General features: G+C 43.7%; 2 protein-coding genes across 2 annotated transcripts; both read right to left on the minus strand.

The window, feature by feature from the left end:
- Positions 1 to 302: 302 nt before the first annotated feature.
- On the minus strand, positions 303 to 6,959 carry LOC310881496 (keratinocyte-associated transmembrane protein 2). Its single transcript, XM_083798924.1, has 3 exons — positions 6,738 to 6,959; positions 3,107 to 3,711; positions 303 to 1,885 (listed from the first exon to the last, which is right to left on the minus strand). Exons 1-3 carry the CDS (start codon positions 6,877 to 6,879, stop codon positions 1,754 to 1,756), a joined length of 879 nt encoding a protein of 292 aa, XP_083655050.1. The 5' UTR covers positions 6,880 to 6,959; the 3' UTR covers positions 303 to 1,753.
- A 1,787-nt stretch (positions 6,960 to 8,746) lies between these two features.
- VDAC1 (voltage dependent anion channel 1) lies at positions 8,747 to 23,207 on the minus strand. Its single transcript, XM_083798926.1, has 9 exons — positions 23,075 to 23,207; positions 18,161 to 18,230; positions 17,530 to 17,579; positions 16,451 to 16,603; positions 16,308 to 16,360; positions 14,308 to 14,535; positions 11,094 to 11,244; positions 10,560 to 10,617; positions 8,747 to 9,716 (listed from the first exon to the last, which is right to left on the minus strand). Exons 2-9 carry the CDS (start codon positions 18,225 to 18,227, stop codon positions 9,625 to 9,627), a joined length of 852 nt encoding a protein of 283 aa, XP_083655052.1. The 5' UTR covers positions 18,228 to 18,230; positions 23,075 to 23,207; the 3' UTR covers positions 8,747 to 9,624.
- Between the last annotated feature and the right edge of the window lie 2,236 nt (positions 23,208 to 25,443).

A 25,443-nucleotide genomic window follows, 5' to 3' on the forward strand; every position in this document is an offset into this window, starting at 1 on the left:
GGGATATGTTCAGGTGAGAGTTTTAAGTATCTTCCACGCGAATTGTTAATTATACAACTTATATAAAAAAAATTACCTGTTAAAAACATGATTAATTTCTATAGCTTAAAAAAATTAATTTGAACCTTGCCACCTACCCTACATACCATCTAAGAGAGTCATAAAACAAACTTCATAAACTTTCCCTCTGCAAAGAAAAAATATGATTTTGAATGGGTTGTCCAATCCCAAGCATAAGCAAGCTCTTTACCAGCAGATATTGTATAAAAGCAGTGAAGTAGTTAAGATAAAAAAACACAAGCTTATTATTGTCATTTATTTTAAAAACCTTATTCAAAATATTAAGTGATACAAGTCCAAATATGATAAAAATTACTGCAAGAAAAGAGTTTTGGAGTATTTTGTTTGTGCTTTACTTTCTTGTGGTTATGAAAACAACGCATTTAACAGCAGGATTTAGAACTTTTAGCACTTCCTTTTTAAGATAGCATCATGCCTTCAGATTCCTCATGCCAACAGCTGTAAATTTATTTATTTTTTTCAAAATGTTACATAACTACTTGAATACCAAGTCATTAATTATGGGGTTCTGATCCACCATTATTTACATATTTATCAGTTTGAAACCTAACAAACAGAATGTACAGAAAACTAAGATTTTATATTTTACAACTCATGAAAACATAAATAAAGTACAAAAGACAAGGTAAAAAAAAAAAAAAACCTACTGTACCAGTAACTTGCTTTACATTAATGCGTAAATATTTTTCAAAAATTAGAGTGTGCTGTCCACAGACTGGCAGCCCCACACACCATTACCTTCATCTGCCTGTTACCTGGGTCAGAATAACAACAAAATAAATTATTCTTACTCTCTCAGGCCTCTCCTATTTATAATATACCCAACAACATAAATTTTTCCCAACATTCTTAAAATTCAGCAGAAAGCTTTGATTTATTGGAAGCCTGTCAACTGCCTATTTCTTAGTAGGTTTACTCAACAAGGCTTCTTTTCCATTCATTAATTTCAAAAGATAATGAAAATGTCACAAATATCATTACAGGAAAAAAGCTGGACAGTCAAGAAGCTGCATACTTTCTCATGGATCTCAAACATTTTAAAGAAATATGCAGTATGTAACTTCTGAAATAAAATGCTTTATACATAATTCTTTTTAAATGATTTACTGCATGAACACATACAGAAATTATGAAGTTGTCATGCTAGCCATTCTGCCTAAAACAGGATCGAGCTACGCAAAGCAAAAACAGAACAAAAAAAAGACAAGATGAAAGATTTGCAGCATCAGAATTTAAGCACAGGAAAAAGTAATTATATTTTAAGTTTGCAATATAGCAGGATTTATGAGCCATATAAGTGATTAGCAAAGAGATCATTAATTTGATTTAGTGATGCCAAACTCATTAATTTATTAGACCTAAAATATTTTATGCTTTTTTTTTTTGTATTACAACTATTAAGACTGCTCCAGACACCAATGAAGATGCCTAACGAATGGAAAGAGCACTAATTATTAAACTGTATCTTTATAGTTGATTTAAAAATCTGACCAAAGTAGCAAACAGATGCATCATGCCCTTGATCTTGCATGAGATTTAATCTCAAAAACATCCCGGTCAAAGAGAGTACCTCTCATTCCAGTACAAGTGGCATATTTAGAATACCTGAATATTGTTACATGATTAGGCAGGCAAAGAGTGATAAGTTCAGCAAACTCAAATCACAGTGCTTTTAAAATACGTAGTCATTAGTTATTTTCAGGGAAGGCATTGCTTCATTAACGTTTTGATCTAAACGGTGATATTCTACTGTTCTGGAGCATAGGCCGTCCCTCCATCGTCGGCTCTGGACCAACAAGAAGATCTGAAAGAAAAAGCAGACAACTTTCAGAATGGCATGGAAAAACATTTCGGTTTTGACAGCCAGCGTAACAGTTGTATTCGTATCACAGTTCTATCCGAGGACCTGGCAATGGCATTACTGTTGCTGTAAGACACAGCACTAGCACTCAGACATTTCCCCGTCATCCTTGCCATCAAGTCACCTACTGGCAACTTCAGCTGCAGTTTGGCAAAAACACAGCATTCAACTCATAGCTCTTCTAGTGAAGATGTGTGTGCAGTGGTAGTGCATATACAGGCTATTAAAATTATTCCCAGCTTGATGACATTTATCACCTTATTCATCTTATCTATTCTGACATTTTGCCTTTTTGAAAATTACTTGTATTACTGGTGCCGAAACAAAGGCAAGAGGATCATGGGGACTCTGAAAAGAATGTAGCTTTAAAAAAAAAAAAAAAAACACACTTCTGCTTCACAGTCCCCAAAATGCTAGACCAAATCAGTGTTTCTACAATGATAAACACTAAATTTTCCTCACATCTAGAAACTAATGTATAGCCCATCTGTGTGCACACCTATACTGGCTCTGGCTGGGCTGGAATTAGTTTTCCCCTGCTAACAATGTATTTTGAAGTAACTCTGATCAGGCTACTTTTGAGATACAGGTACTTAGTTTGTCCTGAAGAAACAGTTACCTGAAAACACTAAGTTCAGGCTTGTCTTTGTAAACCTGGAAACAAAAGCCTTAGACATTTCCTAAAAGTTTACAGTTAAGCCCCCAGAATATGTACCATATAGAGACCACCTGAAAGTAAATATGTATTGCAAGGATTATCATAGTCAGAACAAGAACGTTCCCACATCATTTGGGACTAATATTCCTTACTTTGGTGTTTGGAATCTTGTGCAGTACCAAAATTAATCACCTTTCACAGGACTTCACTCAGGCCTCCTGTCTAGAACTCGTGTTGTATACTGTGAGCGTACGTTACTGAACTGATTGATTGTCAATGCTATCATTTAATTGATTTTCTAATTTTAAATGCTTAATTCAAGTTTATTTTCATTGTACAGATAAAGATAACTGCAATGATCTGCATATTAGTACCACAACAAGACTAAGTGGTCAATGATTTAATTTTCCAAAAAGCTAAATACCTCTTACAAAAAAAGTTTACAAGGCAATGCAGCTTCATTTTTAACCCTAACGTCATCTCTCCACCTTTCACAGCATACCTACCTTCCTCTTATTGTGATAGGTGACATAAACAACAGCTACTAAGAAGGCAACTACAACCAGATGAAAAAAGAAGTGGCTGTCATCTTCTTCTTCCAACCCTGTGACAGAAACATCTTTTATCTTCTCATCAAGGGACTTGATTTCCTCATTGTAATTACTAATGGTGTCAGAGTCCTCATCTTCTGGCATCTCAAGGAGGTCTGGGTTGTACCTGGAATTCGATGTCATTTCATAAGGACCATAGTCATCTCCTCCATCTGACTCCAGAGGTTCTTTTTCTATGGGTGGTGAACTATTTAGTGTGTCTTTCAAATCTGTCAGAAGATCCTCTTCCTCAATTTTAGTATCTTCAGAAGCATCAACCTCCACCTGAGCAGGTGGAGGACTAGCAGTCACGGCAGGAGAGAGCTCATTCGATGGAGAATCACCTTTTGCTGTGGATGGTTTCACTGCCGTCACAGAATTGATTTTAGCTGTTGTTGGGCTTGCCGCTTTTTTTGTTGGGGCTATACTCTGCAAGGTGTCTGTCAAATTCTGGGAGCTACTTAGCGTTTCATTCACATTTCTAGAAGAAACATTTTGAACCGTTTCCGTTCCCACAGGATCTGAGAAACAGATGAGAAACAGTCATTATTAAGGACAAGGCACTAGCTTCTCTTGTGATACTTCACCTAAAAAACAAAATGATTGCAAGGCGCTTATGTTACAGACAAGAAGTCTTATAATGACAAGCAGGACATATTTCATACCACAAACCTTTTAGAGTTCATATGCAGAAATACACAATCACATACTTTGGCAACTTCAAAAAAGAAGTCTTAAGTGGGACAAGAATTATACCTCGGGAGCACATGCTTACTAGATCCGTATGCAAAGGAGTCCTGAAAAATTCAGCACGCTTATTTTTCCAGACTCAGAAGTTCTGAGATGTGCTTTCACTCCCGCTGTACATTTACGATAACATAGAATCGTATGTGGCTGGTATTTTCTCCGTAAGAACACACTTTCTCTCAAGGAAGATTTGAATCTGGAAGTGAAGTGTTATAAATCTGACTAGTTAGCTCTTTGCCTTTTTTTTTTTTTAAGAACTAAAAAACATTGGCTACTTATGAACTCCCAGATTCAAATCAGGTGGCACCTTAAAAATGGAAAACAAGTTTTAGACTTTCAGTAGCCTCATAATTTTAATAGTAGGACCATACCTAACTTTTATTTTTGGCATATCAAACTTTTTTTTTTTTAAATAAATAATTTAATAGTTTATTAAGTGCTCCCAAGTTGTTCCCTGGCTCACTGGAAAGTTACAAATTCTAGAAATGAAGCACTGAACCAACTCCTTGTGTCAAATTACTCATAAGTAAAATATTATTCAGAGGATACTGAATCATGTTATTCATGAAACACGTATATTTACAGAGGATCAGTTACAACAGACCTCTCCTTGTTTGCATGGTACACTTTTCCAGCACGAATTACACCTTAACCAACTATAACACAGCAAAGAATCACTACTCTCACAAGAACTAGACATGACGGTGTCCACTGCTTTTCATTTAAAACAGTTGTCACTGATGAAGAAATTACCAGTCCAAACTACCAGGTCAACTTTAAATGTTCGGTTCTTGTAGAGGACAAGCTTAGAGAACTCTTATCTCCCCTCAGGAATAAAGCCTGTATACGTGGAGATAAATACAAGGAAAAGCAGCTGCAAGATAAGTTCCATATTTATAGCTAGTTGGCGCATTACTAGTGAGGTAGGTAGACGTCAGACCTTGCTGCTGCTCCCACCAGATGGACAAAAAGTATCAGAGAGCAATAGGTAAATTCACTGAAAAGCAAACAAGCACAGATATGTTTGTCCGTATAGAGCAACCCTGTACATATCCTTAGACTTTTAAGCTGTTCTTAAATTTATTTTAACCTGAAAGTTTTAAAAGGATATACTCTTAACTGCAAAAGAATCCCAACAGCTCATGTTGTGGCTCCAACCCCACTCGCTCGGTTACCTAACCTTTAGAGAAAACGACAACTAATTTTTTCCCACGTTAGAATACATTAGAAGTTTTCAACGGTAAAGTCAACATTATTTCTTTACTCAATTTAAAAATTTCCAGAGGTGTGAATATATACTGAAAGAAAATTATTTAATTCACCAGGAGTTACTACAGCCCCCTTCTCTTTCAGAAAAGGAACGAGAATAACCCTCTACAATATTCCACTACGATTTTTGAACTGCGAAATAATGCCATGAACATGCATCTTCTCCAAAAACTGTTTCTGTGTTTTAGTAAGTGGGGAAATAAAGAGAACAGGTTCTTAAACATTTCTCATCCAGAAGGAAATGAAGTAGCAGAGCAAATATAGATTCTTTCTACCTTTCCTGTGGGAATGAGGTATCAACAGCTACCTAGTAACATCTACATATTTCTGGACTGTGATTTAAGTTGCTAGATACAGTCACATTCAGCTAACCCTTTAAGAGGTCACTTGTATCAAAGGAAAAAATACTTCCTATTAAGGTTCTGCCAGTAAAGCAATGAACACTGCTTTATTTTCTATACTGAATATGATCACGTCAGCGAGAGGAAATAATTTCTACTTATTCCTATAAGGAAGTTTTGATTCTTTGTTTTAACACGAGTAACAAGCTTAGCAACTAAACCACAACTGATTTATGATATCTACTCAGAACTATTTGGCGTGATAAATGGTGGTTGCACTGTTTACAGTTACACAACCCTGTCAGGTGATGTTAGACGTAGCGCCTGCACTCCAGAGACGCCTCAGCTTCACAAATAGATATTCATGTTTAACAGTGGTGACAGATGAACTAACTACACAGCCCTCTTAGTAAACATTACCTGTAAAAATTCACTTCTGGGAAAATTTACTTTTTAGAAAGCAAGCTGATTTCTGAAATTAAAAATTCTTGGTTTCTTCCAGGTTTCTGTCCAACATCCTGAACCGCTTCCTTCGTTATTCCCTACCTATCAGGCCAGGCGAGGGGAAACACGGATTGAGTGCTTTGGATACACCGACTGCAAGACTGGAGCAAGGAAGGCGCCGTGGGCACAGATCGACTCCTTCCCTCCTCTTAGCAATCCCCTTTCTCTTTGCTGCCCAAGTAGCAGTCTACCTAAAACAAGCGGGAGTTCAGCGCACTTGAAATACACCCAGCTTGCTGGTACCGCCGGTCTGTAGGTTCAGGGGATGGGGGCTAAAGAAAGCAAACGGAGTTCACTAGGAGTCGATTAGCAGAATGAAACACGCCTATTTCTGTAAAGAAAAGCAGGAAGAACGCTAAAAATAGATAGGAAACTGGGTTAAGGAGAACAAATCACGGAGCCTGACGCCTGATGGAGCCCGTTACACTGTCCCGCACCCGTGCACGGCCCCAAACCTCCCGCTGCGCCGCGACCACCGCCCACGCGACGCACAGCTCACAGACACCCCACAAATAAATAAATAAAAGAGAACCGCTGCCAGCCGCAGCGACTTCTGAGGCTGAAAACCGCCCAGAAAAGGCTCCCGCTGACCCACAGCGGCGGCCCCGCCGGGCGGTTCTCTCCCGCGGGCGCTGCCCCGCTCCCACACAGCCTCCGGGGCCCGCCCGGTTCCCCGCCGAGCTCACCGGAGCCGTCCGGGCCGCGGGCGGCCAGGGCCGAGCCGCAGAGCAGCAGCAGGCACAGGGCGCTGCCCGCCGGGGCGCTCCTCCCGACGGCGGCCGCCATCTTCCCGGGCACCCCCACGGACGTGGCGGCGGCACCGCGCATGCGCGGGGCTCGAAGCGCTGCGCGCCTGCGGCCGGCCGGCCGCGCATGGGCAGGGGTGGGCGCGGCCCCGCTCCGCCCGCGCTGTGGAGGGCGGCCGTAGGGTTGTACGGGTTGACCTTCCCGCCGGGGGAGGCGGGCGTTAGGGCTCGGGCCTGCCCGCAGCCGGTGCCCCAGGAGGCGATGTGTCACCGTTCCTCCGTGTGACGGGGCTGTGTGATGTAGGGCTCCCCTCGCGAAAGCTTTTTGCAGAATTGGACTTTAATGAGAGGGAAATGACTGTAAACCATTAGCTCAGCTTATGGCTGGCTCAGGAAGACCCACGAGCTGGGCTCAAACGCACCTCGCAACAACAGAAATGTCAGTATCGCATGAAACAGGGTTTAAGGAAGGAAGAAAATGATTTCCCGTTCTCACCCCAAATGAGGCAATCCACATCCAGACAGAAGTGAGGGTGCTCAAGCTCAAAAACACTGCCCCAGTCATGGGAAACAAAAACACTGCCTCAGTCATGGGAAATCCAAGCAGAAGGAGCCCAACAGCTCAGGGACACACACCAAGAACAAGGGATATGCACACCACCTAGGAACACCAACGAACTTTGAGCATCTACCAATTTACTGTGAACAGTTGTGTGTGGTTTGCTTAGATATATGAAGTCTGGAAGAAGACCACTTCCCCTACAAGTGTTACATTAAGTATTTGAAATAAGGCATACTCAGAAATACCGTGGAATAGCCTGTGATAAGATAAGACAACAAGCATTGCACAATTTGCCGGCTGCTGCTGAGGCGGAGCTGCACATGCCTCGCAAAATGTCGTAACGTAATGGTCTCATCAAACGCATCCTACTGCGCGCAGTCTCTTACCATCTGCACGCCGCCTAAGTTGATTCCTTACATATGCTAAAATAAAAAGTTTTAATGAAAATTGACTGAAGTTTATCCCAGCAGATAACTGTTCATTGCTTTCACCAATTCATTTATAGAAGGCAATTCAACTTGGTGGGTTCTGCCATGAAAGATAAACAAGTCACATTATCTTGTATTCTCTGAAAGCTAAACACATGCGTATGTATGGCTGCCAGAGCTTAGCAAGAATTAAGCACTAAGATAAGAACATGGTCGTGTCTGGAACTTAAATCTATTAATTGTTTTTTGTTTGTTTGTTTGTTCTTCATTCATTGAACTAGAAAATCACTCCTGGATTCTGTCTTCATTACATTTCTTTCTTTGAGGAATGCAGGTTGAAAAGGTCAATGTCATAAGAAACAGCTTTCTATCAGCAGCAAGTGTCCCATGAACCATTTGTCATGAAGGTTCAGAGAAAATTCTTAGTCTTTGTGGAATGAAAAAGAGGAGAAAACAGAAGAAAAGAGGCAGGAAAAAAAAAAAGAGGAAAAAGAGAGAGGGGGAAAAAAGAAAGAAAAAAGTATTGAGGCAAAATAACTCTATTTCCTATCAGCTACATTTGAAGGTTCTAAGACCCTCTACACCTAGGCAACAGTTACCTGTCACACAAGGCAGTCAAGACTAGGCAGAAAGTCTTGGGTGAACAGAAACCTTATTTTTCTTAACTTTTTTTGGGGAAAAAAAAAAAAAAACTCTGAAGACCAAAGAATTGGTGGTCATTCATCTTCTCATATTCTGTAGATTTTGGTGATTTTCCCCATTTTGAGTCCATAAATGTTCCAAATTTACAGAATCATTCAGGTTGGAAAAGACCTCTAAGATCATCTAGTCCAACCTTAAATATATGTTCTTTAATGTTAATTCTTTAATGTACGTTAAAAAACATGCACTAAGATATTGCCAATCTGCTTCCTGAGCCAAGAATAAATATGAACTTGTCTTCACAATAATACACAAAGTGAAAGGTGACATTTCAATATTTTATTCAAGTTGGTTTGGGTTGGGTTTTTTTATCCATTTTTAGTAGTGTCAAGTACAGCATTTTGGGGTCTAGTTCCACACAAAATGGAAGACTCTCTAAAAATGTACCCATTTAGTTGCTAAAAAAAAGTGGTAATAAAACAGAATTCCATTTTAAATTTAGTGATGCAACTATGTGATTACAGTTACAAAGACTCTTCCCTGATTATGTCCCGGTCTTACAAGCTTTCCATTTAGTGCAAGGGAAAGGAACCACAGTACAGGACAAGTTGTATTGGCTGAGTCACATCAAACCTCCTCGGCAAAGGAGTTATACAAGGTGGACAACCTAAAGCACTCTGGAGACAGCTGTAGGTGTAAGATAACCAAACGAGACAACCATTCATCAAATACCCACAACAAAATAAAAATAAAAAAATCCCTTTTCAAACAAGCTTGAACATTCCATCGTGAATTGAAACCTTAAAGTGTCGGAACATTTTGCTTACAGAATTAACAGTACAATATAGTGGTCTGTAATTCTTGAAGTCACAATTTTTATACCACATTAACATATTCCTTGTGCAATCAATATGTTAGTAAAGGTAATAACACCTTCCTATTTCCTATCATGTGGCAGCTGACAGATGTGATAGGCAATAACATTCCCCCAAAAAGCCTGGAATTAGGATTTTTTTTTTAATGCTTTTTGTCTCCATTTCTGAAACAACATCATTTTAAAGCTTAGCTGTCTTTAAGGACTAGCAGGACTGATACTTAGCAATACTTGCATCCCAGACATAAAACATTGAAAGGTACAATATATTCTGAAGGTAGCTATGCTGTATTTTCAAATTAGCAATTGTAGAATCACTTTTTACGCTTCAAATTCCAATCCTAGGCCAAGTTTGTGACCGCCTGCATTGACATTCTTGCCATCCAACAAAGCTGACAATGTCAGTTTGATACCTGCAAATAGAGAAAAGTCAGAAAAGACTGCTGTTAAAACTCAGAATAAGCTTTACATTCAGTAAATGCAGTGTGTGTGCTGCTGCTCTAATTTACCAGGTAGTTAGGTTAATGTAATTTGGCAGCTAGCTATGTGAGGACTGAGCTCTGTAAAATAATTTGCAGATATGAAATCTCTCTGAATTCTGAAAGTTAGGATAAGCAAACCACAGTGATAGACTCTGCTTTTTATCATCCCAAGTAATTAAAACCCTCAGTCAGTTCACTGCTGCTGGTATACTAGTTAATCTAATTTCAGGCTTGGGTATAATGAAAAACCGGGACCTTGACACAACCTCATTTTTCTAAACCTCTTTAAAATCTGGGAGTGAAAGGGCCTGAGCCCTGTCTACTGTAGTACCTTCTGTCAATCTGCTTGGTATTCTGGCAGCAGATTTTTTAGACTACACTAAAACAAACCCTGCCGCTGTTAAGATTGTCCTCTTCCTGCACCAGCAAACTTTGCAAATATACCACTTAACAGCAAACAAACTCAGTGACAGGAAACCTCTGGAAGTACTAAAAATACATTTTCTTATCTGTGAAACATTTGGTTGGAGATAAACTTTGTATCAACATAAAAGATAATCTGAGGTGTCAGTGGGTGCTGGCTTCTAGCAATTCTGTTTCCAATAGACATCCAAATTTAACAGACTAGTCCCTGGAAAAGTTCACCACTGGGTTGCCACGTGGAACAGCAATGTTACAAAACCAATCACAGTATGTCACAAAAAAAACCCTCCCTGATATTTCAAGACTGAAATACCATTTATTGACGTCTGAATTTCTTCTGCATAGACCTACCTGGCTTTAAAGTCTGAGTGTATCCTAGTCCAATCAGGCTGGAGTTGTTCACTTTAGCCTTAAAGGGAAAAAGTTGCGTACATAAACGATCTGTATCTTTCTTTAAAGTCCTTCCCATTTGAAAATTACATAATATATTTTAAACAGGTGGGTGATTTCAGGTTTCAAATCACAAGAATAAAATAAAATCTAGAGTCAATTTTGCCATAACTTAAAACCAAAATCTCAACAAAACTTCAGTTGCTACAGACAATGTTTTTGTTAACTAATTTTGTATTTTTTTTTTTAATAATAACTGAAAAATCCTCAGAATGGTGCCCAATAATACAATAAAACATTTTGTATTAGCTTCAAGGAAAATCCAATAGGCGAGCTTTCATTCAGCGCAAAGCTAAACAAATAGATTTATGTGCCAATTATACAACACTGAATTGCATCAAAACTGGACTTTACTCATTGATGTAAGGTTGCTTCACATTACCATTACAAGAGCCTACTTTCAAATGCTTTTAAATGCACATATATAGCACTCACAGAAAAAGAGGCATCTGGGTCAATCTGATACTTGGCTGCTATTCCAAAGCGAGTGTTGCTGTTACCAGCTGTCCAAGCAAGATTCACAGCAGTTTCCAGTTTATCATTCACCTTCTGGTAAATGGAGCCTCCGAATTCCGTTCCATCATTCCTGGAAGGAATATATCAGTCTAGTTTTAAAATGCATCCCAAAACAACCATCTATGTTTCAGTAGGATCTGAATTTGCAGAACATTCACTTACACCTCATTTAATCTCTCTATAACAACTAAGATAGAGACATTTGGCCAGATGGGTTATGAAGTCATTTTTAAATGCTTAAATTCATCAATAGTTACAATATTTCAACAAGCAGTGTATGAAAAACAAAAAAGCCATAACAAACTATCAAAAATAGACTAATGATGACAGTTTCCAATTTCCCCCTCTCTGTAGACGGGAATCTTTGTAGTAAAAGACATTTTTTTCTTCTCTGCATATCTATGAAATAATTATTTTCCCAGACATACATCTCCCTAGTGCCCCGCAAGGGCTGTACCCCAATCACAGAGCCTGAGAGTCATCCTAACATTGCCTCATCAGCATGCTTTTACCAGACACAGATGAACTGTATCAGAAGTGAAGGTGCCAATTTAACATCCAAGTCTATCAGCTCTTGCAAATGAATACCATTTGCCATGGCCCTTATGGTATGTCTGCATTATAGAAGTCTGTACTAGCAACTGAAATGAAACTCATTTTGGTTTGCAGACAGCACAAGCCAACAGCTGAACGATGAAAGCCTTCAATTTCTGCTACCGAGTAGCAAAGCTTCCAGTTACTACTTACACCAGTGTCACACAGTGAGTAAAGTGTGCTAAATAAAATACAAGACCTTAGAGCACCCAGATCATAAAAGCAGAAGCAAATAATTTGAGTAAGCATTGCAGTCCTTGGAAACCAGTGAGCATCTGAATTCCCATTTTAGCTCATTTCTTAAAAGAGGATACAAACATATTGCACAAAACAGGCTTTACACCACAGCAAGACCTTTAGAGATAAAATACTTATTATTTCTAAATTATGAAATAAACTAGTTCCAATTATTAGAGTATACCAAACCTTTACTGATTAAAAAAGGCAGATTTCAAATCTCTCCACTTTTACCTCTTTGTCACAATGTTTATTAGTTCACAAGAGTTGCACAAACAATACTGATATGCCTATTTAAAAGTTCAAGCAATAGCAGCAGCTTTTTAAACTGTTAGAGCAATTCTTCCAGAAAAATGCTACAATACTTACTTCAGATAAGACTGAAGCTCACATATAACTGCATGTGCTTGGCTCTCAAGAAAAGGAGGGATTAAAAAGGACTGAGGAGAGCTGGTTATACAGGCAGATTTTGTGCAAGGTTCCCATACAGCTCTGTCTTGACCTGCAACATTAGGGGGGGCGGTCTGAGCTATGCTCAAAAAGTGAGGAAAACCATATTTTAAACTAGAAATTATCCAGCCCTATCTCCCTTTATTTATCATGTATTACTAAAAAATTATAAGAAAAAAAATTATCAAGGCTTCTTTTAATTCTAGTAACAGCGCTTTTCATGCATAGATCAAAAACATTGTCCTCTATGGAAATGAAGATATTAAAGCACCATTAGGGAAAGCAACTTGCTCAAGTCCCTGGCTGGTCTGTGAAACAGCCAGGAACAAAAGTTGATGTTTCAAGCCCCACCTAGTTGATTTATCTACTACGCCACCGCATCCTTTTGAAACACTGAACTGGCTAGATATAATGACCGAGCACACCAGCAATGCAAATTCCAAACACGACTGTTTCCTGGGTTCTACAAAAGCTCTGACACGTTTCAAAGCTGAAACATGTCAAAAGTACCTAGTTAATCCATTAATATCAATAATTAAGATTTCCATTCATATCACACGTTTATGGTTTTGCCTGTCAAGTGGTCGAGTACGAACATTAAACAAGCAAACAAGGCATCCTCCTGAAGATGATTCATCATTCACGGACAGTAACGGTGACCTAAGAAGCAGATCGTTGTGGGGTCCAAGTAGGGACCCCAGCAGGGGCTCAGACCTTACTGTACTGTTCTGAAGTTATTTTCTGCTGTTGCTTTAATCGAGAGTAATAGTAATTACAGGATTTTATAGAAAAAGCCAATAATACAACATTTTGAACTGCTGCAGTGTAACAGAGGTGAAAGTCATTGTGCTTGAAGGAATAGCTCATAACTACAGAGTGGAGGGGACCCCGCGTATTGTTTTGATGAAAGTTTTCTGCCCACATTTTTGTGCTCTGGCAACCCTTCAAACATGCCGTCTGGGCCATGAAGGTTCAATTGTTCTGCGAGGCACTTTGAGCTTCCTAAACCAGATCTCTGCGAAACAGCATGAAACAGAACAGAAAGCCTTTGAAGAAGCAGCTCCAGGAAAGCAGAACAGTTGTTCAGCCCCGAAATGGGAACAGCCTGCAACAGCTCTGCTATATGCAAATATGCAATTACCCAAGGGAGTGGTAAAGGAGGTGGGGGTGGAGCAGGGATTGCCTAATTAAAAAAAAAAAAAAAAATCTTCCCAAAAGACATAAATTGCTTCTTTAAGAGGAACAGGAGACAGAGAAATTAAGGTTTTCATGGAATTTAGTCCTAGTTTCCCGTGTATTCAGAAAAGACAAGCGCTGGTATAAACAGATTATTAGGAGTTTTAGGAGTTACAACACTAAAACAAACTTTTACACCATATCTCTTCCAGTACCGAAACTAACCCAGTCCGTATATCTTCCACTCATTCCCTTTTGTCTGTTCTTGTTCACTCTGTGATTAATTTTTTCTTCTTCAGACCAAACCACCATTTTGTTTGATTTTGACATGCGCAAAAAGGAGGCCTTGCTTTTACTGCAACTTTCATGGACAATATTTTTGTAACCCACTTGTTTTATAAATCCACTAATAGATTCCAAAGATCCGTACCTGTTAGAAAGAGGGACTGTGTGTGCTTGGGTGCTCAGTGAGTCCCAGTTCCTTTCATTCCTTCACCCATGTAACTTAAAAAAAAGCTAAAGTAGCTAAAAAATGCAGTTTGTCATCTTAAATGAAGAAGCAATGTCAAATCCACCACTCCCTCTATCACAAGTGCTGAAATTCTGTCCCTTTCATTGTCCTAAATGCATCAAAATCCTTTTACATTCTTTTTAATGCCCATCTGCCAATACTTACACATTAGTATGAAGCTGGAATTCATCGGTCTTATAGCCAACAGCAAAGTTGCTCTGGGTTACTCTAGACTTGGCCGTCTCAAAAGTCATTTGGTAACCTGCCAACCACCCCTCATAGCCAACCACCAGCGCTCCACGTATCGAAGGACCAGCAATATCAAAATCCATGTCGCAGCCCATGTTGATGTGTTCCCTTTTGTACCCTGTCTTAACTTTAGCGCTCTTTTTCCTAAAGAGAAAAGAAAGAATCTCATATCTTGCTCAGGCAGCAACTTAACCAACTCAGTTACTTTAAATCAATGTAATAGTACACACACCCGGAGAGTCACACGATATGGCCCCTTTTCATATGTCACATTTGCAAACACAGAATTCATCTATAGTGAATTGTAAGCAGTAAAACGCAGCGTGGTGCCTTTCCGAGCTGCGTTCTGCCAAGCAGCACCACAGCAAATCAGACTTGAGGTGACAAAAGCTAATCCTCATCTCAAAGTAATCTCATGTTTTAGAAGTTCGTTAGAGACAGGGAAATGACGGAAACTGTTTGCCACAGACAAAAGTAGTTGGCTTGGACCAGCTGAACTTTTTAGACAATCCTGTTTAACTGGGTAATTTCATTTACTGTGTCCAGAAATCACTGCTAGGGAAGAAGGCTGCTTCGGTGGCTCTGACACCCCATTTTCGCCTTATGATGTGTTATAATGTTTAATGGTTACAGCCATAAGGAAGGCTAACACAGAAATAAACTTTCCTGAGTCAGTTGCTTCTTTTTATTCTGTTGGCCAGGACAGTGCTTGCTCAGGTGTCCTTCTGTCTGCTCACACCAAGGGAGCAGATCCTCAGGCTGCAGGACAGCTACACCTAGTGCATTCAGCTACTCTTCTGCAACAGTTTCTTCTTTTCTTTCTCTCTTACAAGCCTCTTCTCTCTTTGACCAAATCATTTACTGAAATCTTTCCAGAAAAGTCAGGCCGATTTGAAATTTCACATCAACCTTTCACTTCAGCTAGCAAAAACAGTCCCCAGGAACTGCAAAACATGCTGTATCAGACCTGTACAGAGATTGTTCTATTATTATTATTATTTCTGACTCAGAAATTTCTTATGTCTTCCAAAATCATAAATAAAGAGCAGCAGGGCCAAAAATACTAGCATTAGCTTGACTGCAAATTCCACAACAGCTGAGAAATAATTATCAACAAAAACTAGCAATTATTCTGGTTAACAAATACAAAAATATCTATTTAATCTAGAGTTAGGAATGGGCTGGAAGCAGTTGACAATGAAGAACAACACTAAATTAAAGGCAGGGTGAAGTCCCCACTGGGACTAAAACCACAGCAGCCTGCCGTGTAGCGTGCCGCAGTGGGAAGCTCATGTGCAGACCGTTTTGGCTCACTGGCAGCACTGCTTGCAAAAAGATAATCAGGAGAAAAAAAAATAAACCAACATCTAGCCCTACAGCTGCTGCTTAATCCCTCTGGCCCACATAAAATGTGGCATCCGATCACGGGGTCCACAATGCTCATCCAACACCAAGGCACGCTGTGGCCAGCAAGAATTCAGATGATAAATTCAGCTTGGGAAACGAGCCCAATTACTGTGTCGACCTATTAGAGCCATGGCCAACTGGCTCGCGGAGCTTGTTAAGCTTTGCATTACAGCTGACTTGTCTGGCATTTTTATTCAGGCAGTCGCTAAGTACTCGTTTTCCAACATGGCCAGAAATAAGCAACAGGGGCACAAACAATTCCTTCCCACCCCGATTCTGACTGTAATTTCCAAGTTACTGTATTTCAAAGTTGGTTTACTATAGGTTAGGTTTAAAAAGGGATAGTTAATACTAAGACTTAGATCAGATGTATAAGATTTATTTATACATAGGTAGATTATTAAATGTCATGACATCTTGGGACAGAAGGAGTAAAGACGACAGTATTTTGGAAAACTAAAACTAAGAAAAATTGCTTTTTTTGTCTCTCAAGCTTACTAACTTCTTACCCAGTGTTAGGAGAAAAGGAGGAGTCAAAGGTCAGCTTCAGGCCACGTGCAAGCTGAACAGAAAAGAAATTCACAGGTTGGATTTATAATCAGAGATTGTCACAGATTAATTTTTAGACATGACCTTTTGATCCCCAAATTACCTGATCTTCGAGAGTGATCTCAGTGCCTAGTGTGTTGTCAGTGTTCCACTTTTCTGTGAACATCAATCCATACTCCACCCATCTGTATTTGGTTTCCAAACTACCACTGACTTTGCTCGTTTCTGAGTTTGCTGAACCTGAGCTTGTAAATTCCTAAAGAGAGGGCGAAAAAAAAATATATATATATATAAATTTGTGTAGATATGAGTGCGTGTATATGCGCACAGGTAAATACTCATAGAACATACCCGTCATTATAATTTGGGATACTACCCAATACTTCGCTGTTCTCAGAAGACTTAAGAATACGTTTGCTAGTCATTAATACCAACACACACAAAAATGTCAGTGTCAGGGAGAAAGAGCACTGCATGCTAAGGAATGGTCACAAACCATTCTTAACATTTTAACACAAAGCAAGGGGCTAGTCTGAGAGCTAGCTGGTGTACAAGGTGTGCCTGTGGATCAGTTTGTAAGCCTGCAAATACTTCACAGAGGTATTGTAAAGATCAGCTCCAGCACACAATTACATCGCCACTACGCTTGTTTTGTGGCTGCTAAGAAAAATAGCACGTCGCACATTTAGAAATTATACTGCCCGATATTCCAACCACAGGGCACGGGGAAGTCGCTAATTGCAACTGTGCATAAACTGAGCATCAGCCTTGGGCAAAACATTATTCCAAAACGCTCCTTAATAGAGCCCCCGGGGGGCTGTGCCCCATGCTAGCCCTAAATCAAACCCTTGGCAGCAGAAAAAGCCAGGGGAGAGCACAACCTTTTGGACTGTGGAAGCAGGGCGTGTTTCTAGCCAGGGAGCCCGCCAGGCAGGAGCTCTGCTGCCCGCCCCGGGGGTCTCGGCAGCACCGTGATGGCTGCAAAGGTGCCCCCACCGCACCGCTGCCCCCGTCTGCGTGCGGCCTCGTGGCAGGATTATGCCCTAGGTGCAAAGTACCTCGCAGGGCTATAACGTATCTGAAAACCGATAAGGGGAGGGTAAGGGATCCATATTTCTATTTTTAACCAGAAAACACAGGAACACTGCCATGTTCGGGGTTTCGAGGCCTGTCCAAACTCACCAGTCCATTCTCGGATTTTGTCTTCAAATCAAGTTTTATTAACCCAAAACCTAGAAAATGAGGAAAAAAACATGAATTATATATATGTTAATTTGATAGGCATTTCTGATTTATTTCACAAAGCTTCCTTCTAAATCTCCTGTGAACTACTAAAAAAAAAAAAAAGGAGTACAACAGGGTACAACTTTTGAACCATGGAATTTTAAGAAGCAGTTTATGGAGCTCATACTCCCTTCAGATAGCACTGACTGCACTAGTCCTGCTGACCTGTGATATCACCGGGACCAGATTAGGTAATAATGTCTTTATTCATACCGAGCAGCAGCTTTTTCATAAGGAAATTGCTGACATCAATGGCCCTATTCATGGCACAGGGAAACAGTCAAAATACAACACTCAATTTTCTTTCAAAACAGACAACGGACCTATGGGGAACATGAAGAATTTTGTCAAAACAAGAATAAATCACCCTCCCTTTCCAGACAGCAGTGGTAATGTGAAACTAGGATATAAAATTCTCTGGATTCTAAGGAAATGGTTGGAATGTTTATCAGAGAAAAACAATAACATCATAGCAGTTTCAGGAATCAGGTAGACAGTGAAAGATCAAAGTTATTTTGGATTTATTTACCATATCCTTTGGTGAAAACATCTCTGGCAGATTTGCCCAGATCAGCATAAGCAGGTGGAACAGCCATTTTCTGGGGAAAAAAGGGAAAGAAAAAAAGAGAGAGAAAAAAAAAATTGGGGAGGGGGAGATAATTACTGTGTTCAGAAACTTATTTAATTCACTTAAGCAAAGAGCAACTTAAGGCAAATTTCTAAGTTTCAGACAGTTTTATTTTCTACCCACAACCTATTAATTAAATACAGCCTGAAGAACGTAGCTCCAGCAAGTGGCTGGATTTGATTTTATTCTTTAGCCAGCATAAGTGAGTAGTGTGCATTTGCCATTGAGAAACGGGTTGCAGAACAAATACGAAAAAAAAAAGTCTGTCTTTCTAAAGCGTTCATTCTTGTTCCCTTATCAGTACAACTGCATGAACAAACACCTTTAAAAAATATATATATAGGAAACATTTCTCCTGTTTCTTGCAACTAATCTATGCGTTCTGATGGGAAGAGTTAGGACCTCAGGGCTTCCACTCAGGCAGTGCGGCCAGGACAGGCCTCTAGCATCAGTAACGCCACTCACTCCCTAATTCACAGCAGCAACCGGATAACATTTATGTTAGCAAAATCATTCTTCACCTTCAGTTTTCTTTGACTTTGGAGCTGCTGTTAACGTGCTAACATTTCTCCTTAGGCGTTGACCTTAAAGTGCTTTTCTGGTCATCAGCCAGGGAAAACCTGAACGGGCTGAGAAGAGCTGGGACTGAGGGGATGCCACACCATGAACACCCGGGGCCAAGAGCGATGCCCATTTTGCCCCACAGGTCCTTGCTTCCTACGTTCGGCAGACTCCGACCTCTCTTAGCTCAGAGGCCTCCTGCGTGACATACGAACGCATCTGTTTTCGCTGCCACTGAGAGAACCGTCTCATCGCAGGTGGAGGGCAGAATACGATCCTGCGAGGAACGAACCAAGCAAACCTACTTTCTTATCCCAGAACGGCAATTTGTTCTAGGGAAGCCAAGTCAATGGTCTGAAGTGGTGTACACCTTCTGTCTCTATAGACAAGACTTCATAAATTTTTAAAAAGCAGGGAGTTGAATCGGACTCATAAAGCACCTCCCGATACACCAAAATTCCGTATTCCCAAACGTTTCGGTTATGTGGCATGACAACAAGCTGATTACATAAGAGCGGAAACGCTGTGAAAATTGCCTGCCGGTCCTTGCTCCAGCCCGTTCCATGCCAGCAGAAAACCATTCCTCCCCACCCCAGCGCCAAGAGCCGGCTCCTGGCGCGAGGGGTGCCCCCCGCAGCCCCCCGGGAGGCAGCTCTCCGGGCCAGCACCCTGTGCGAGCAGCGCCCAGGGACCTGCAGCGGCCACCCAGCGCCTCCAGCACTCACTCCAGCAAGCTGCTGCCTGTCAGAGCAGGATATTGCTATTGCATAAGCGAAGAATCCCTGTCCTAGAGGGAACAAAACAGATCTGGTGGCTGAACCAAAGCAAACAGTCTTCTCAGAGCGCACACACACACGGCAGGGTGCAGACTGTGGTGCAGCTGCAGCTGGGGACACCGCCTGGGTGCATGAGGAAGGCCTCTCCGCTCTCTCCAGCTACAGCTCATCAATAAGTTGCAGCCCCAAATATGTAAGCAGCTAAATAGTTGAATTAAAAACAAAACCAAAGAAAAAAAAATACCCAGTGTATTCTGGATTCCAAGGAAGTGCCAGATGCTTATGTTAGACCTAAACGTCTCCATTTTTTGTGCAAACACGAAAGCTGGGATTTCAAGTTTATAAGCACTGCTCTGCAAGAGAAGCCATTTTAACAGTTGGTCAGGTGTGGTTCTGGAAACACAAAACCTGCCTTTAAACATAACTAAATGACCAAACCGAGTATTAACTGTCTTCTTTAAGCAGATCCTCTGCCCCTTATTAAAGCCACCAAAAGCAGAGCTCTGTGCCCCCCTGGGTGAGCTTGCCTTGAAGCCTGACCTAAGGAGGCACTCGGATGACCCCAAGCCCAGGACACGGTGGGATGGGTCACTAAGGGGGACGTTCAGGAACCGCTTCTTCCCCGCCACAGCAGCCCAGTCTCATGAGTGCCCTCTGACGGGTATTTCCATTTAGCGTCATCAAAAATTTAAAACGCTAAAGATCCATCCATTCGAAAATCAGATAAGTATTGCTTTGAGAGACGATGCACCGCTCTGCCAGCTGCCTTTTGGAACCTCCCGGCTCCATTTTGCCAGCAGCCCCTTTGAGCCGCTTTGTAAAATGAAAATATTTTCTTGAAAACTGAACGCTGCACGTTTTTCATTTGGGTTTTGTAGAATGTGTGTGCGTCTCCACGGGAGCCGCAGGGCTCGCCAGGCCCATGAGCTGGGGCAGGCTGCTGCACGGCTGCGGGCTGGGCTCTGCCTACAGGACAGTGGGAGATGCCTGGATCTCCACTTAGGCAATTACTCTAATTAAGGGACAATACCGAAAGCCAAATCCCTGCCTGTTGTAAGGCAAATCGTGTAACGCACACGGAACAAGGTGTTTAAAAATGCTGAGCGTGGAAAACATGATGAAATATGTATGTGGTGGTTAACCTCGCCGTTGTTGTCAGCAAGAACAAAAATAATTATTTCTGCTTGCAGGGGCTAATCAGAAGCCTCTTGTTTAACAGATGGAAAACAAAACTGATTACATCCTGTGCGAGTGCGGGTTGTAAGACAAGCATGCTTAACAGGGATTCAAATCCTTAAAGGATCAAGGCATGGCCACGGCCAAGCGCCCTTGCTTTTCACCAGTGGGTTCTCAGCACATTAACTCAGATTAGGTTAGGAGGGAGATGAATTCAATGCTCTCATCCCTCTCTGACTGTGCAAATATCTCAGAGTGACTACGCACCTCAGCTCCAACACAAGGCAGACCAAGGAGAGGATACGTAATATGTTCAAGCGGGAAAATATTCTGATTTTCTTGAGTGGGAAACACTGTAGCACAAGTCACAACTGAAGTCCTGCAGAGCTGCGTTCAGGAAGCCTGAGCAGGGCAGTCAGCTCGAAGCACTGCTGCGAGCAGCACCTCCGTGAGCACTGGGTTGTAACCACGTGGGGAGGAAATGGGAAGCTTCCTTTGGAGCTGTAGGACCCTAGCGCCAGCCCTAGCAAAGAAGATTTCATTGAATACGAGGCAGTTCCAGCAGGCTGAATTTAAATATTTCTCAGTGACGCAGATGGCAAAGTTTTTGGCCACACAGTTCTGTGCTTTGAAATCCAAATGGGCCCAGTAGGCAGCAGGCGGCCAGGGCGCCCTTTGCGAACACAAGGACTGGCTGCGACCAAAGTCACGTCCACCTCTGTGACTGGTAACCCTCAGACGTGTCTACGTTGAAGTTTCCCTACCCAGACTTATCAACTTTATGATACTTACATGAGAGGAAGGAGCTGTATAAAATTTTAAGATAAGAACAAAATCAATGGCAGGTTAAATTGCCACGAAGACAATGGGAGTCTATCGGATTCAAGGCTAAGAAAATTGAAAGGTTGGATTTAGCCTTACTCTAGTCGCATTTTTCCTAATAAACCTGGGCCTGCGCAGCAGTTCTGATGGTGACCACAGGTCCTAGTCTGACACCCAGCAGGTGCTGGGACACGTCCCCAGTGTGCGAGCAGGGGGGGACAGAGCATCAGGTCATGAAACGAGGAAATGTCTGCATGAGGAAAAAAAGCGCGAGGGTCTTTTGCCTCAAGATCCCAAAATCTGATCATTTCCTATTTATCTCCTCTATTGACTGAAAAATTATCCCTTGGCATGCTTTTAAGCATCTTTTTGCCCCCCAGCCTGGGCAGTGTCATTTCACAACCAAGCTACCAACACCTGTAGGATCAGAGCCCTCCTGCTGCAGCTTGGCTTTCAAACTACACATGACAGAGCAGATTTACTTTTCACTGATTGATTCATGCAACATTATCTGTCACCCAATAAATGCTGGAGCATAGAGGAGATAAAAACCTTAAAAGCAAATACAAATACCGTGATTTAGTCTAAACTAATATTTACGGAACTAAAGAAAGAAAGAGCCCGCTGTTAATTGCGTGGGTACAAGTTCAGAACGGCGTTGTACCGAAACCCCTTATTAAGCTATCGCACATAAATACCAATTAAACACGGCTGGGGGATGCTGCAGCCTGCGGCAGCTGCTGGAGCTACGAAAAGTGTGAGGTGAGAACAAGGAACCAAGTTACAAGTCCAGGTTAACCGCCCGTCTCTGCAGCCCCTGGGTGAGGCTGCGTCCCACTGGGGGGTCCTGGCGGATACTGGTGGCACTGGGGGACACTGGGCGTACTGGAGGGCACTGGGGGATGCTGAGGGAGCTGCTCCTGCTGCCCTGCCCTGCCAGCGACGTCCCCAGGCCCGGCCAGCACCCAAAGGCCCTTTTGGGAAGGGGCCGGGAGGAAATTTGGCAGATGCAGCTCCCCGGGCCGATGACCTGCGCCCAGCTGAAACTGGGAAGCGCCCTGACCCCGGGGACGGGGAGGGAAGGGCGAGGGGCGCCCCGCTCACCCCGCCGGCCGCTCTCAGCGGGGATGAGTCAGCTCCGCTCCGTCCGCAGAGATCTTCCTCGCCTTTTTCATTTATTATTTTATTTCTGGAACAGCTGCCCCGAGCCAGGCCGAGCCTCTCTCCCCTCGCCTCCCGCCGCCGGGAGCTGCGGGCCCGGCTTCCCCCCGGGGACCCCCAAGGCCCAGCGCGGCCGGGGGGCTGCGGGGCCGCTGCGGGGAAGGGGCGATCGCTGCCCCCCGCTCCCCCCCGGGGCTCCCTGCGAGGCCGCTGCGCGTTACGTAAGGAAAGCTCCGGCCCCGTTAGCAGAAAGGGGCGAGCCCCCCCCCCCCCAACCCCTCCCGGCACCCTGGGGACCCCCGAGGACCCCCGGCCCTACCTGGCCCCGCGGCGGCGGCCCCCCCCGCTGGCCGCGCTGCTCCCGCTCCCTCCTCGGCCTCCTCCGGCTGCCCCGGCCCCGGCCCGGCGCCTCCCCGGCCTCTGCGGCGGCGGCGGCTGCGCGGCGGCGGGCGGGGACGGGCGGCGGGGCGGGGCGGGCCGGCGAAGGCCTTGCGGCCGCACCGGGCCCCGGGAGCCGCTCCCTCGGGGCAGGGCTCACCGACAGGCCCCCGGGGTAGGCCCCCGAGAGACCCCCGGCACCGCGGTGGTCGGATCCGGTGGGGGGAAGCCGAGCTAGGGGGGTGGTAAAAGGGCAAGAAGGGGGTGCTGGAGATGGTCCCCGAGCCGCCGAGGGGTGTGGGTGAAGGTGTGGGAGAGCCCGGGTGAAGTGAAGCTGGGCTGGCTGCTCCGGGAGACTTCCATCTTCAGAACTCCCTCCTGGAGGCAGGAGTCAGCCCTCTGCTGAGCCCACGACCAAACGGTCCCGGAGGCGAAGCGAGGCGGGCTGTGCTCTGCTATCACACAGGAGCAGAGGCTGAAGCCTCTCAGGATGAGATACGAAACCCGGCCGTCTCTGCCGGAGGCTCAGAGCATTGCCCACGAGATAAGCAGGAGACTCATCCCACCCAGCAGGCTGCCGGTGGTCCTGACATTCGCCCTTCCAGGCCCAGTGCCTGTGGGAGATATCTGCTAGAAGAAATCGTTGCTAGGAGCTCACATCCCACCCCTGGGAAGCTTTACTTATGGCTTTTACCATGATTTCTTGCCTACCCTTTCACTTTTGCACAGTGGGAACGGATAGTAAGAGGCATTTTCCCTGCCTGTGCTTTCTCCTGGCTCACGCCTTTGCTTTCCCAGCAACAACTCCCCAGAGAGGCACGGCTTCCGCGGCTGTGCCCGCCGCGGGTGGCTGCACACCTGGAGGTCAAAGTCACCCTGCTCGGAAACGTGCCCAGAGCATGCACAGCACTTGTGAACAACGCCCAGCTCTCTCCCGCAGAAATCAAGGGCCCGGGAAGGCTGGGGCATGTCCCGGTCTTGCCCTGCTGCAGTGTCCAGATCCAGCCCGAGAGCTGGATTGCAAGCACAAGCCGTTCAGCTCATCCGGGATCTTGGCACCCAGACTTCTTGCTTGGGTCCAGGATTTCAGTTTCCAAAGTTTACTTTCCCCCTTTTTTTCAGGTGGTTGCCCATTTCCTATCAGTCCCAGCAGATGCTCTTTCCAAATGATGGAAAGTTTCTGAGTCCACATTCAAGCACAGACATTGCGAAACTTTACAGACTTTAAGCTGGCTGTAAAAGAACAGGATGTGAGAATGCTCCATGCCTGGAAACAAGCACATTTCTTGCCTGCAGTTGGAGAGGATAACGAAAGAAAAAGAGCACAAGGGAATACAGCAAACCACAACTGGAAAAGCTGAGATCCTGTGTTAAAACAGAAATACCTAAGGTCTGTGAACATTGCTTTGTTGGGCTGTTTCCAGTGCTGCGAGCAAAATCTGGGCTCAAACTGAAAATAAAAGGGTCTTTCTGTTGAACAGAACCACGCAAGTGAAGTGGGGTGTGGGATTCAGTGAAGTCACAGGCATGTCTTAGCTTTCGTGATGAGATGGTGGGGGAGAAAGGCGTGTGTAGCCACATGCAGACCTCAGAGAGCCAGCTGTGGCAGCAAAAGCTGAAGAAATTGTGCCTGCTACCAACTCTGTGCTGAAATAAAGCGCAGTCTGCTGCCACGACAGAAACCCATGGAAACAAAAGGTCCTTTTCACGTTTGGAGAGTTACTTCTAGCCACAGCCATTCTGTTGGTTCAGCTTCCAAAGCACCCCCGCGAGCGCTGGTGTTGACACAAGATGAAGTCAGGCTGCAGACAGCCCCGCCGTGCCGCTGGCCGCAGCATGCGCTGTCCCCGTGCCCCGGGGCTTGTCGGAGTGTGCTCAGGGCTGATGTCACTCGCTGTCCCACCAAAAGCCAGCCCAGCAAACGTGGCTGGGGGCGTTTCTGCCAGGGTGCTGAGCCAAAGCCGATCACCCCAGAGGCAGAGGAAGAGATGGGGCAGCACGTGGGTAGGAGCAGGATGCCCCCATCCCACTCGGTCAGCCACGGCTGTGTCTTCACCCCGAGCAGCAGCTCCTCAACCTGCCCCACGCCGGAGCAAGCGCAGCCTTGGCTCTTCGCCATCTGCTTGTGCCAGAGGTGAATCACGCAACACCAAGGCTGGCTTACAGCACACTGCCTGCCCGCTGTGCTTTCACCCCTAGCATCATCCTTGCTGCCACCCCATTTTCTCCAATATATTGTTTTATTACTTCCTGGCATAAAAACCCTTTTATTACCTGCATGCACACAGATTACAGCCTGCTCCCTGCGTC

The sequence above is a fragment of the Anser anser genome (genome assembly GCF_964211835.1).
Source record: "Anser anser genome assembly, chromosome: 14".
Lineage (NCBI taxonomy): Eukaryota > Metazoa > Chordata > Aves > Anseriformes > Anatidae > Anser > Anser anser.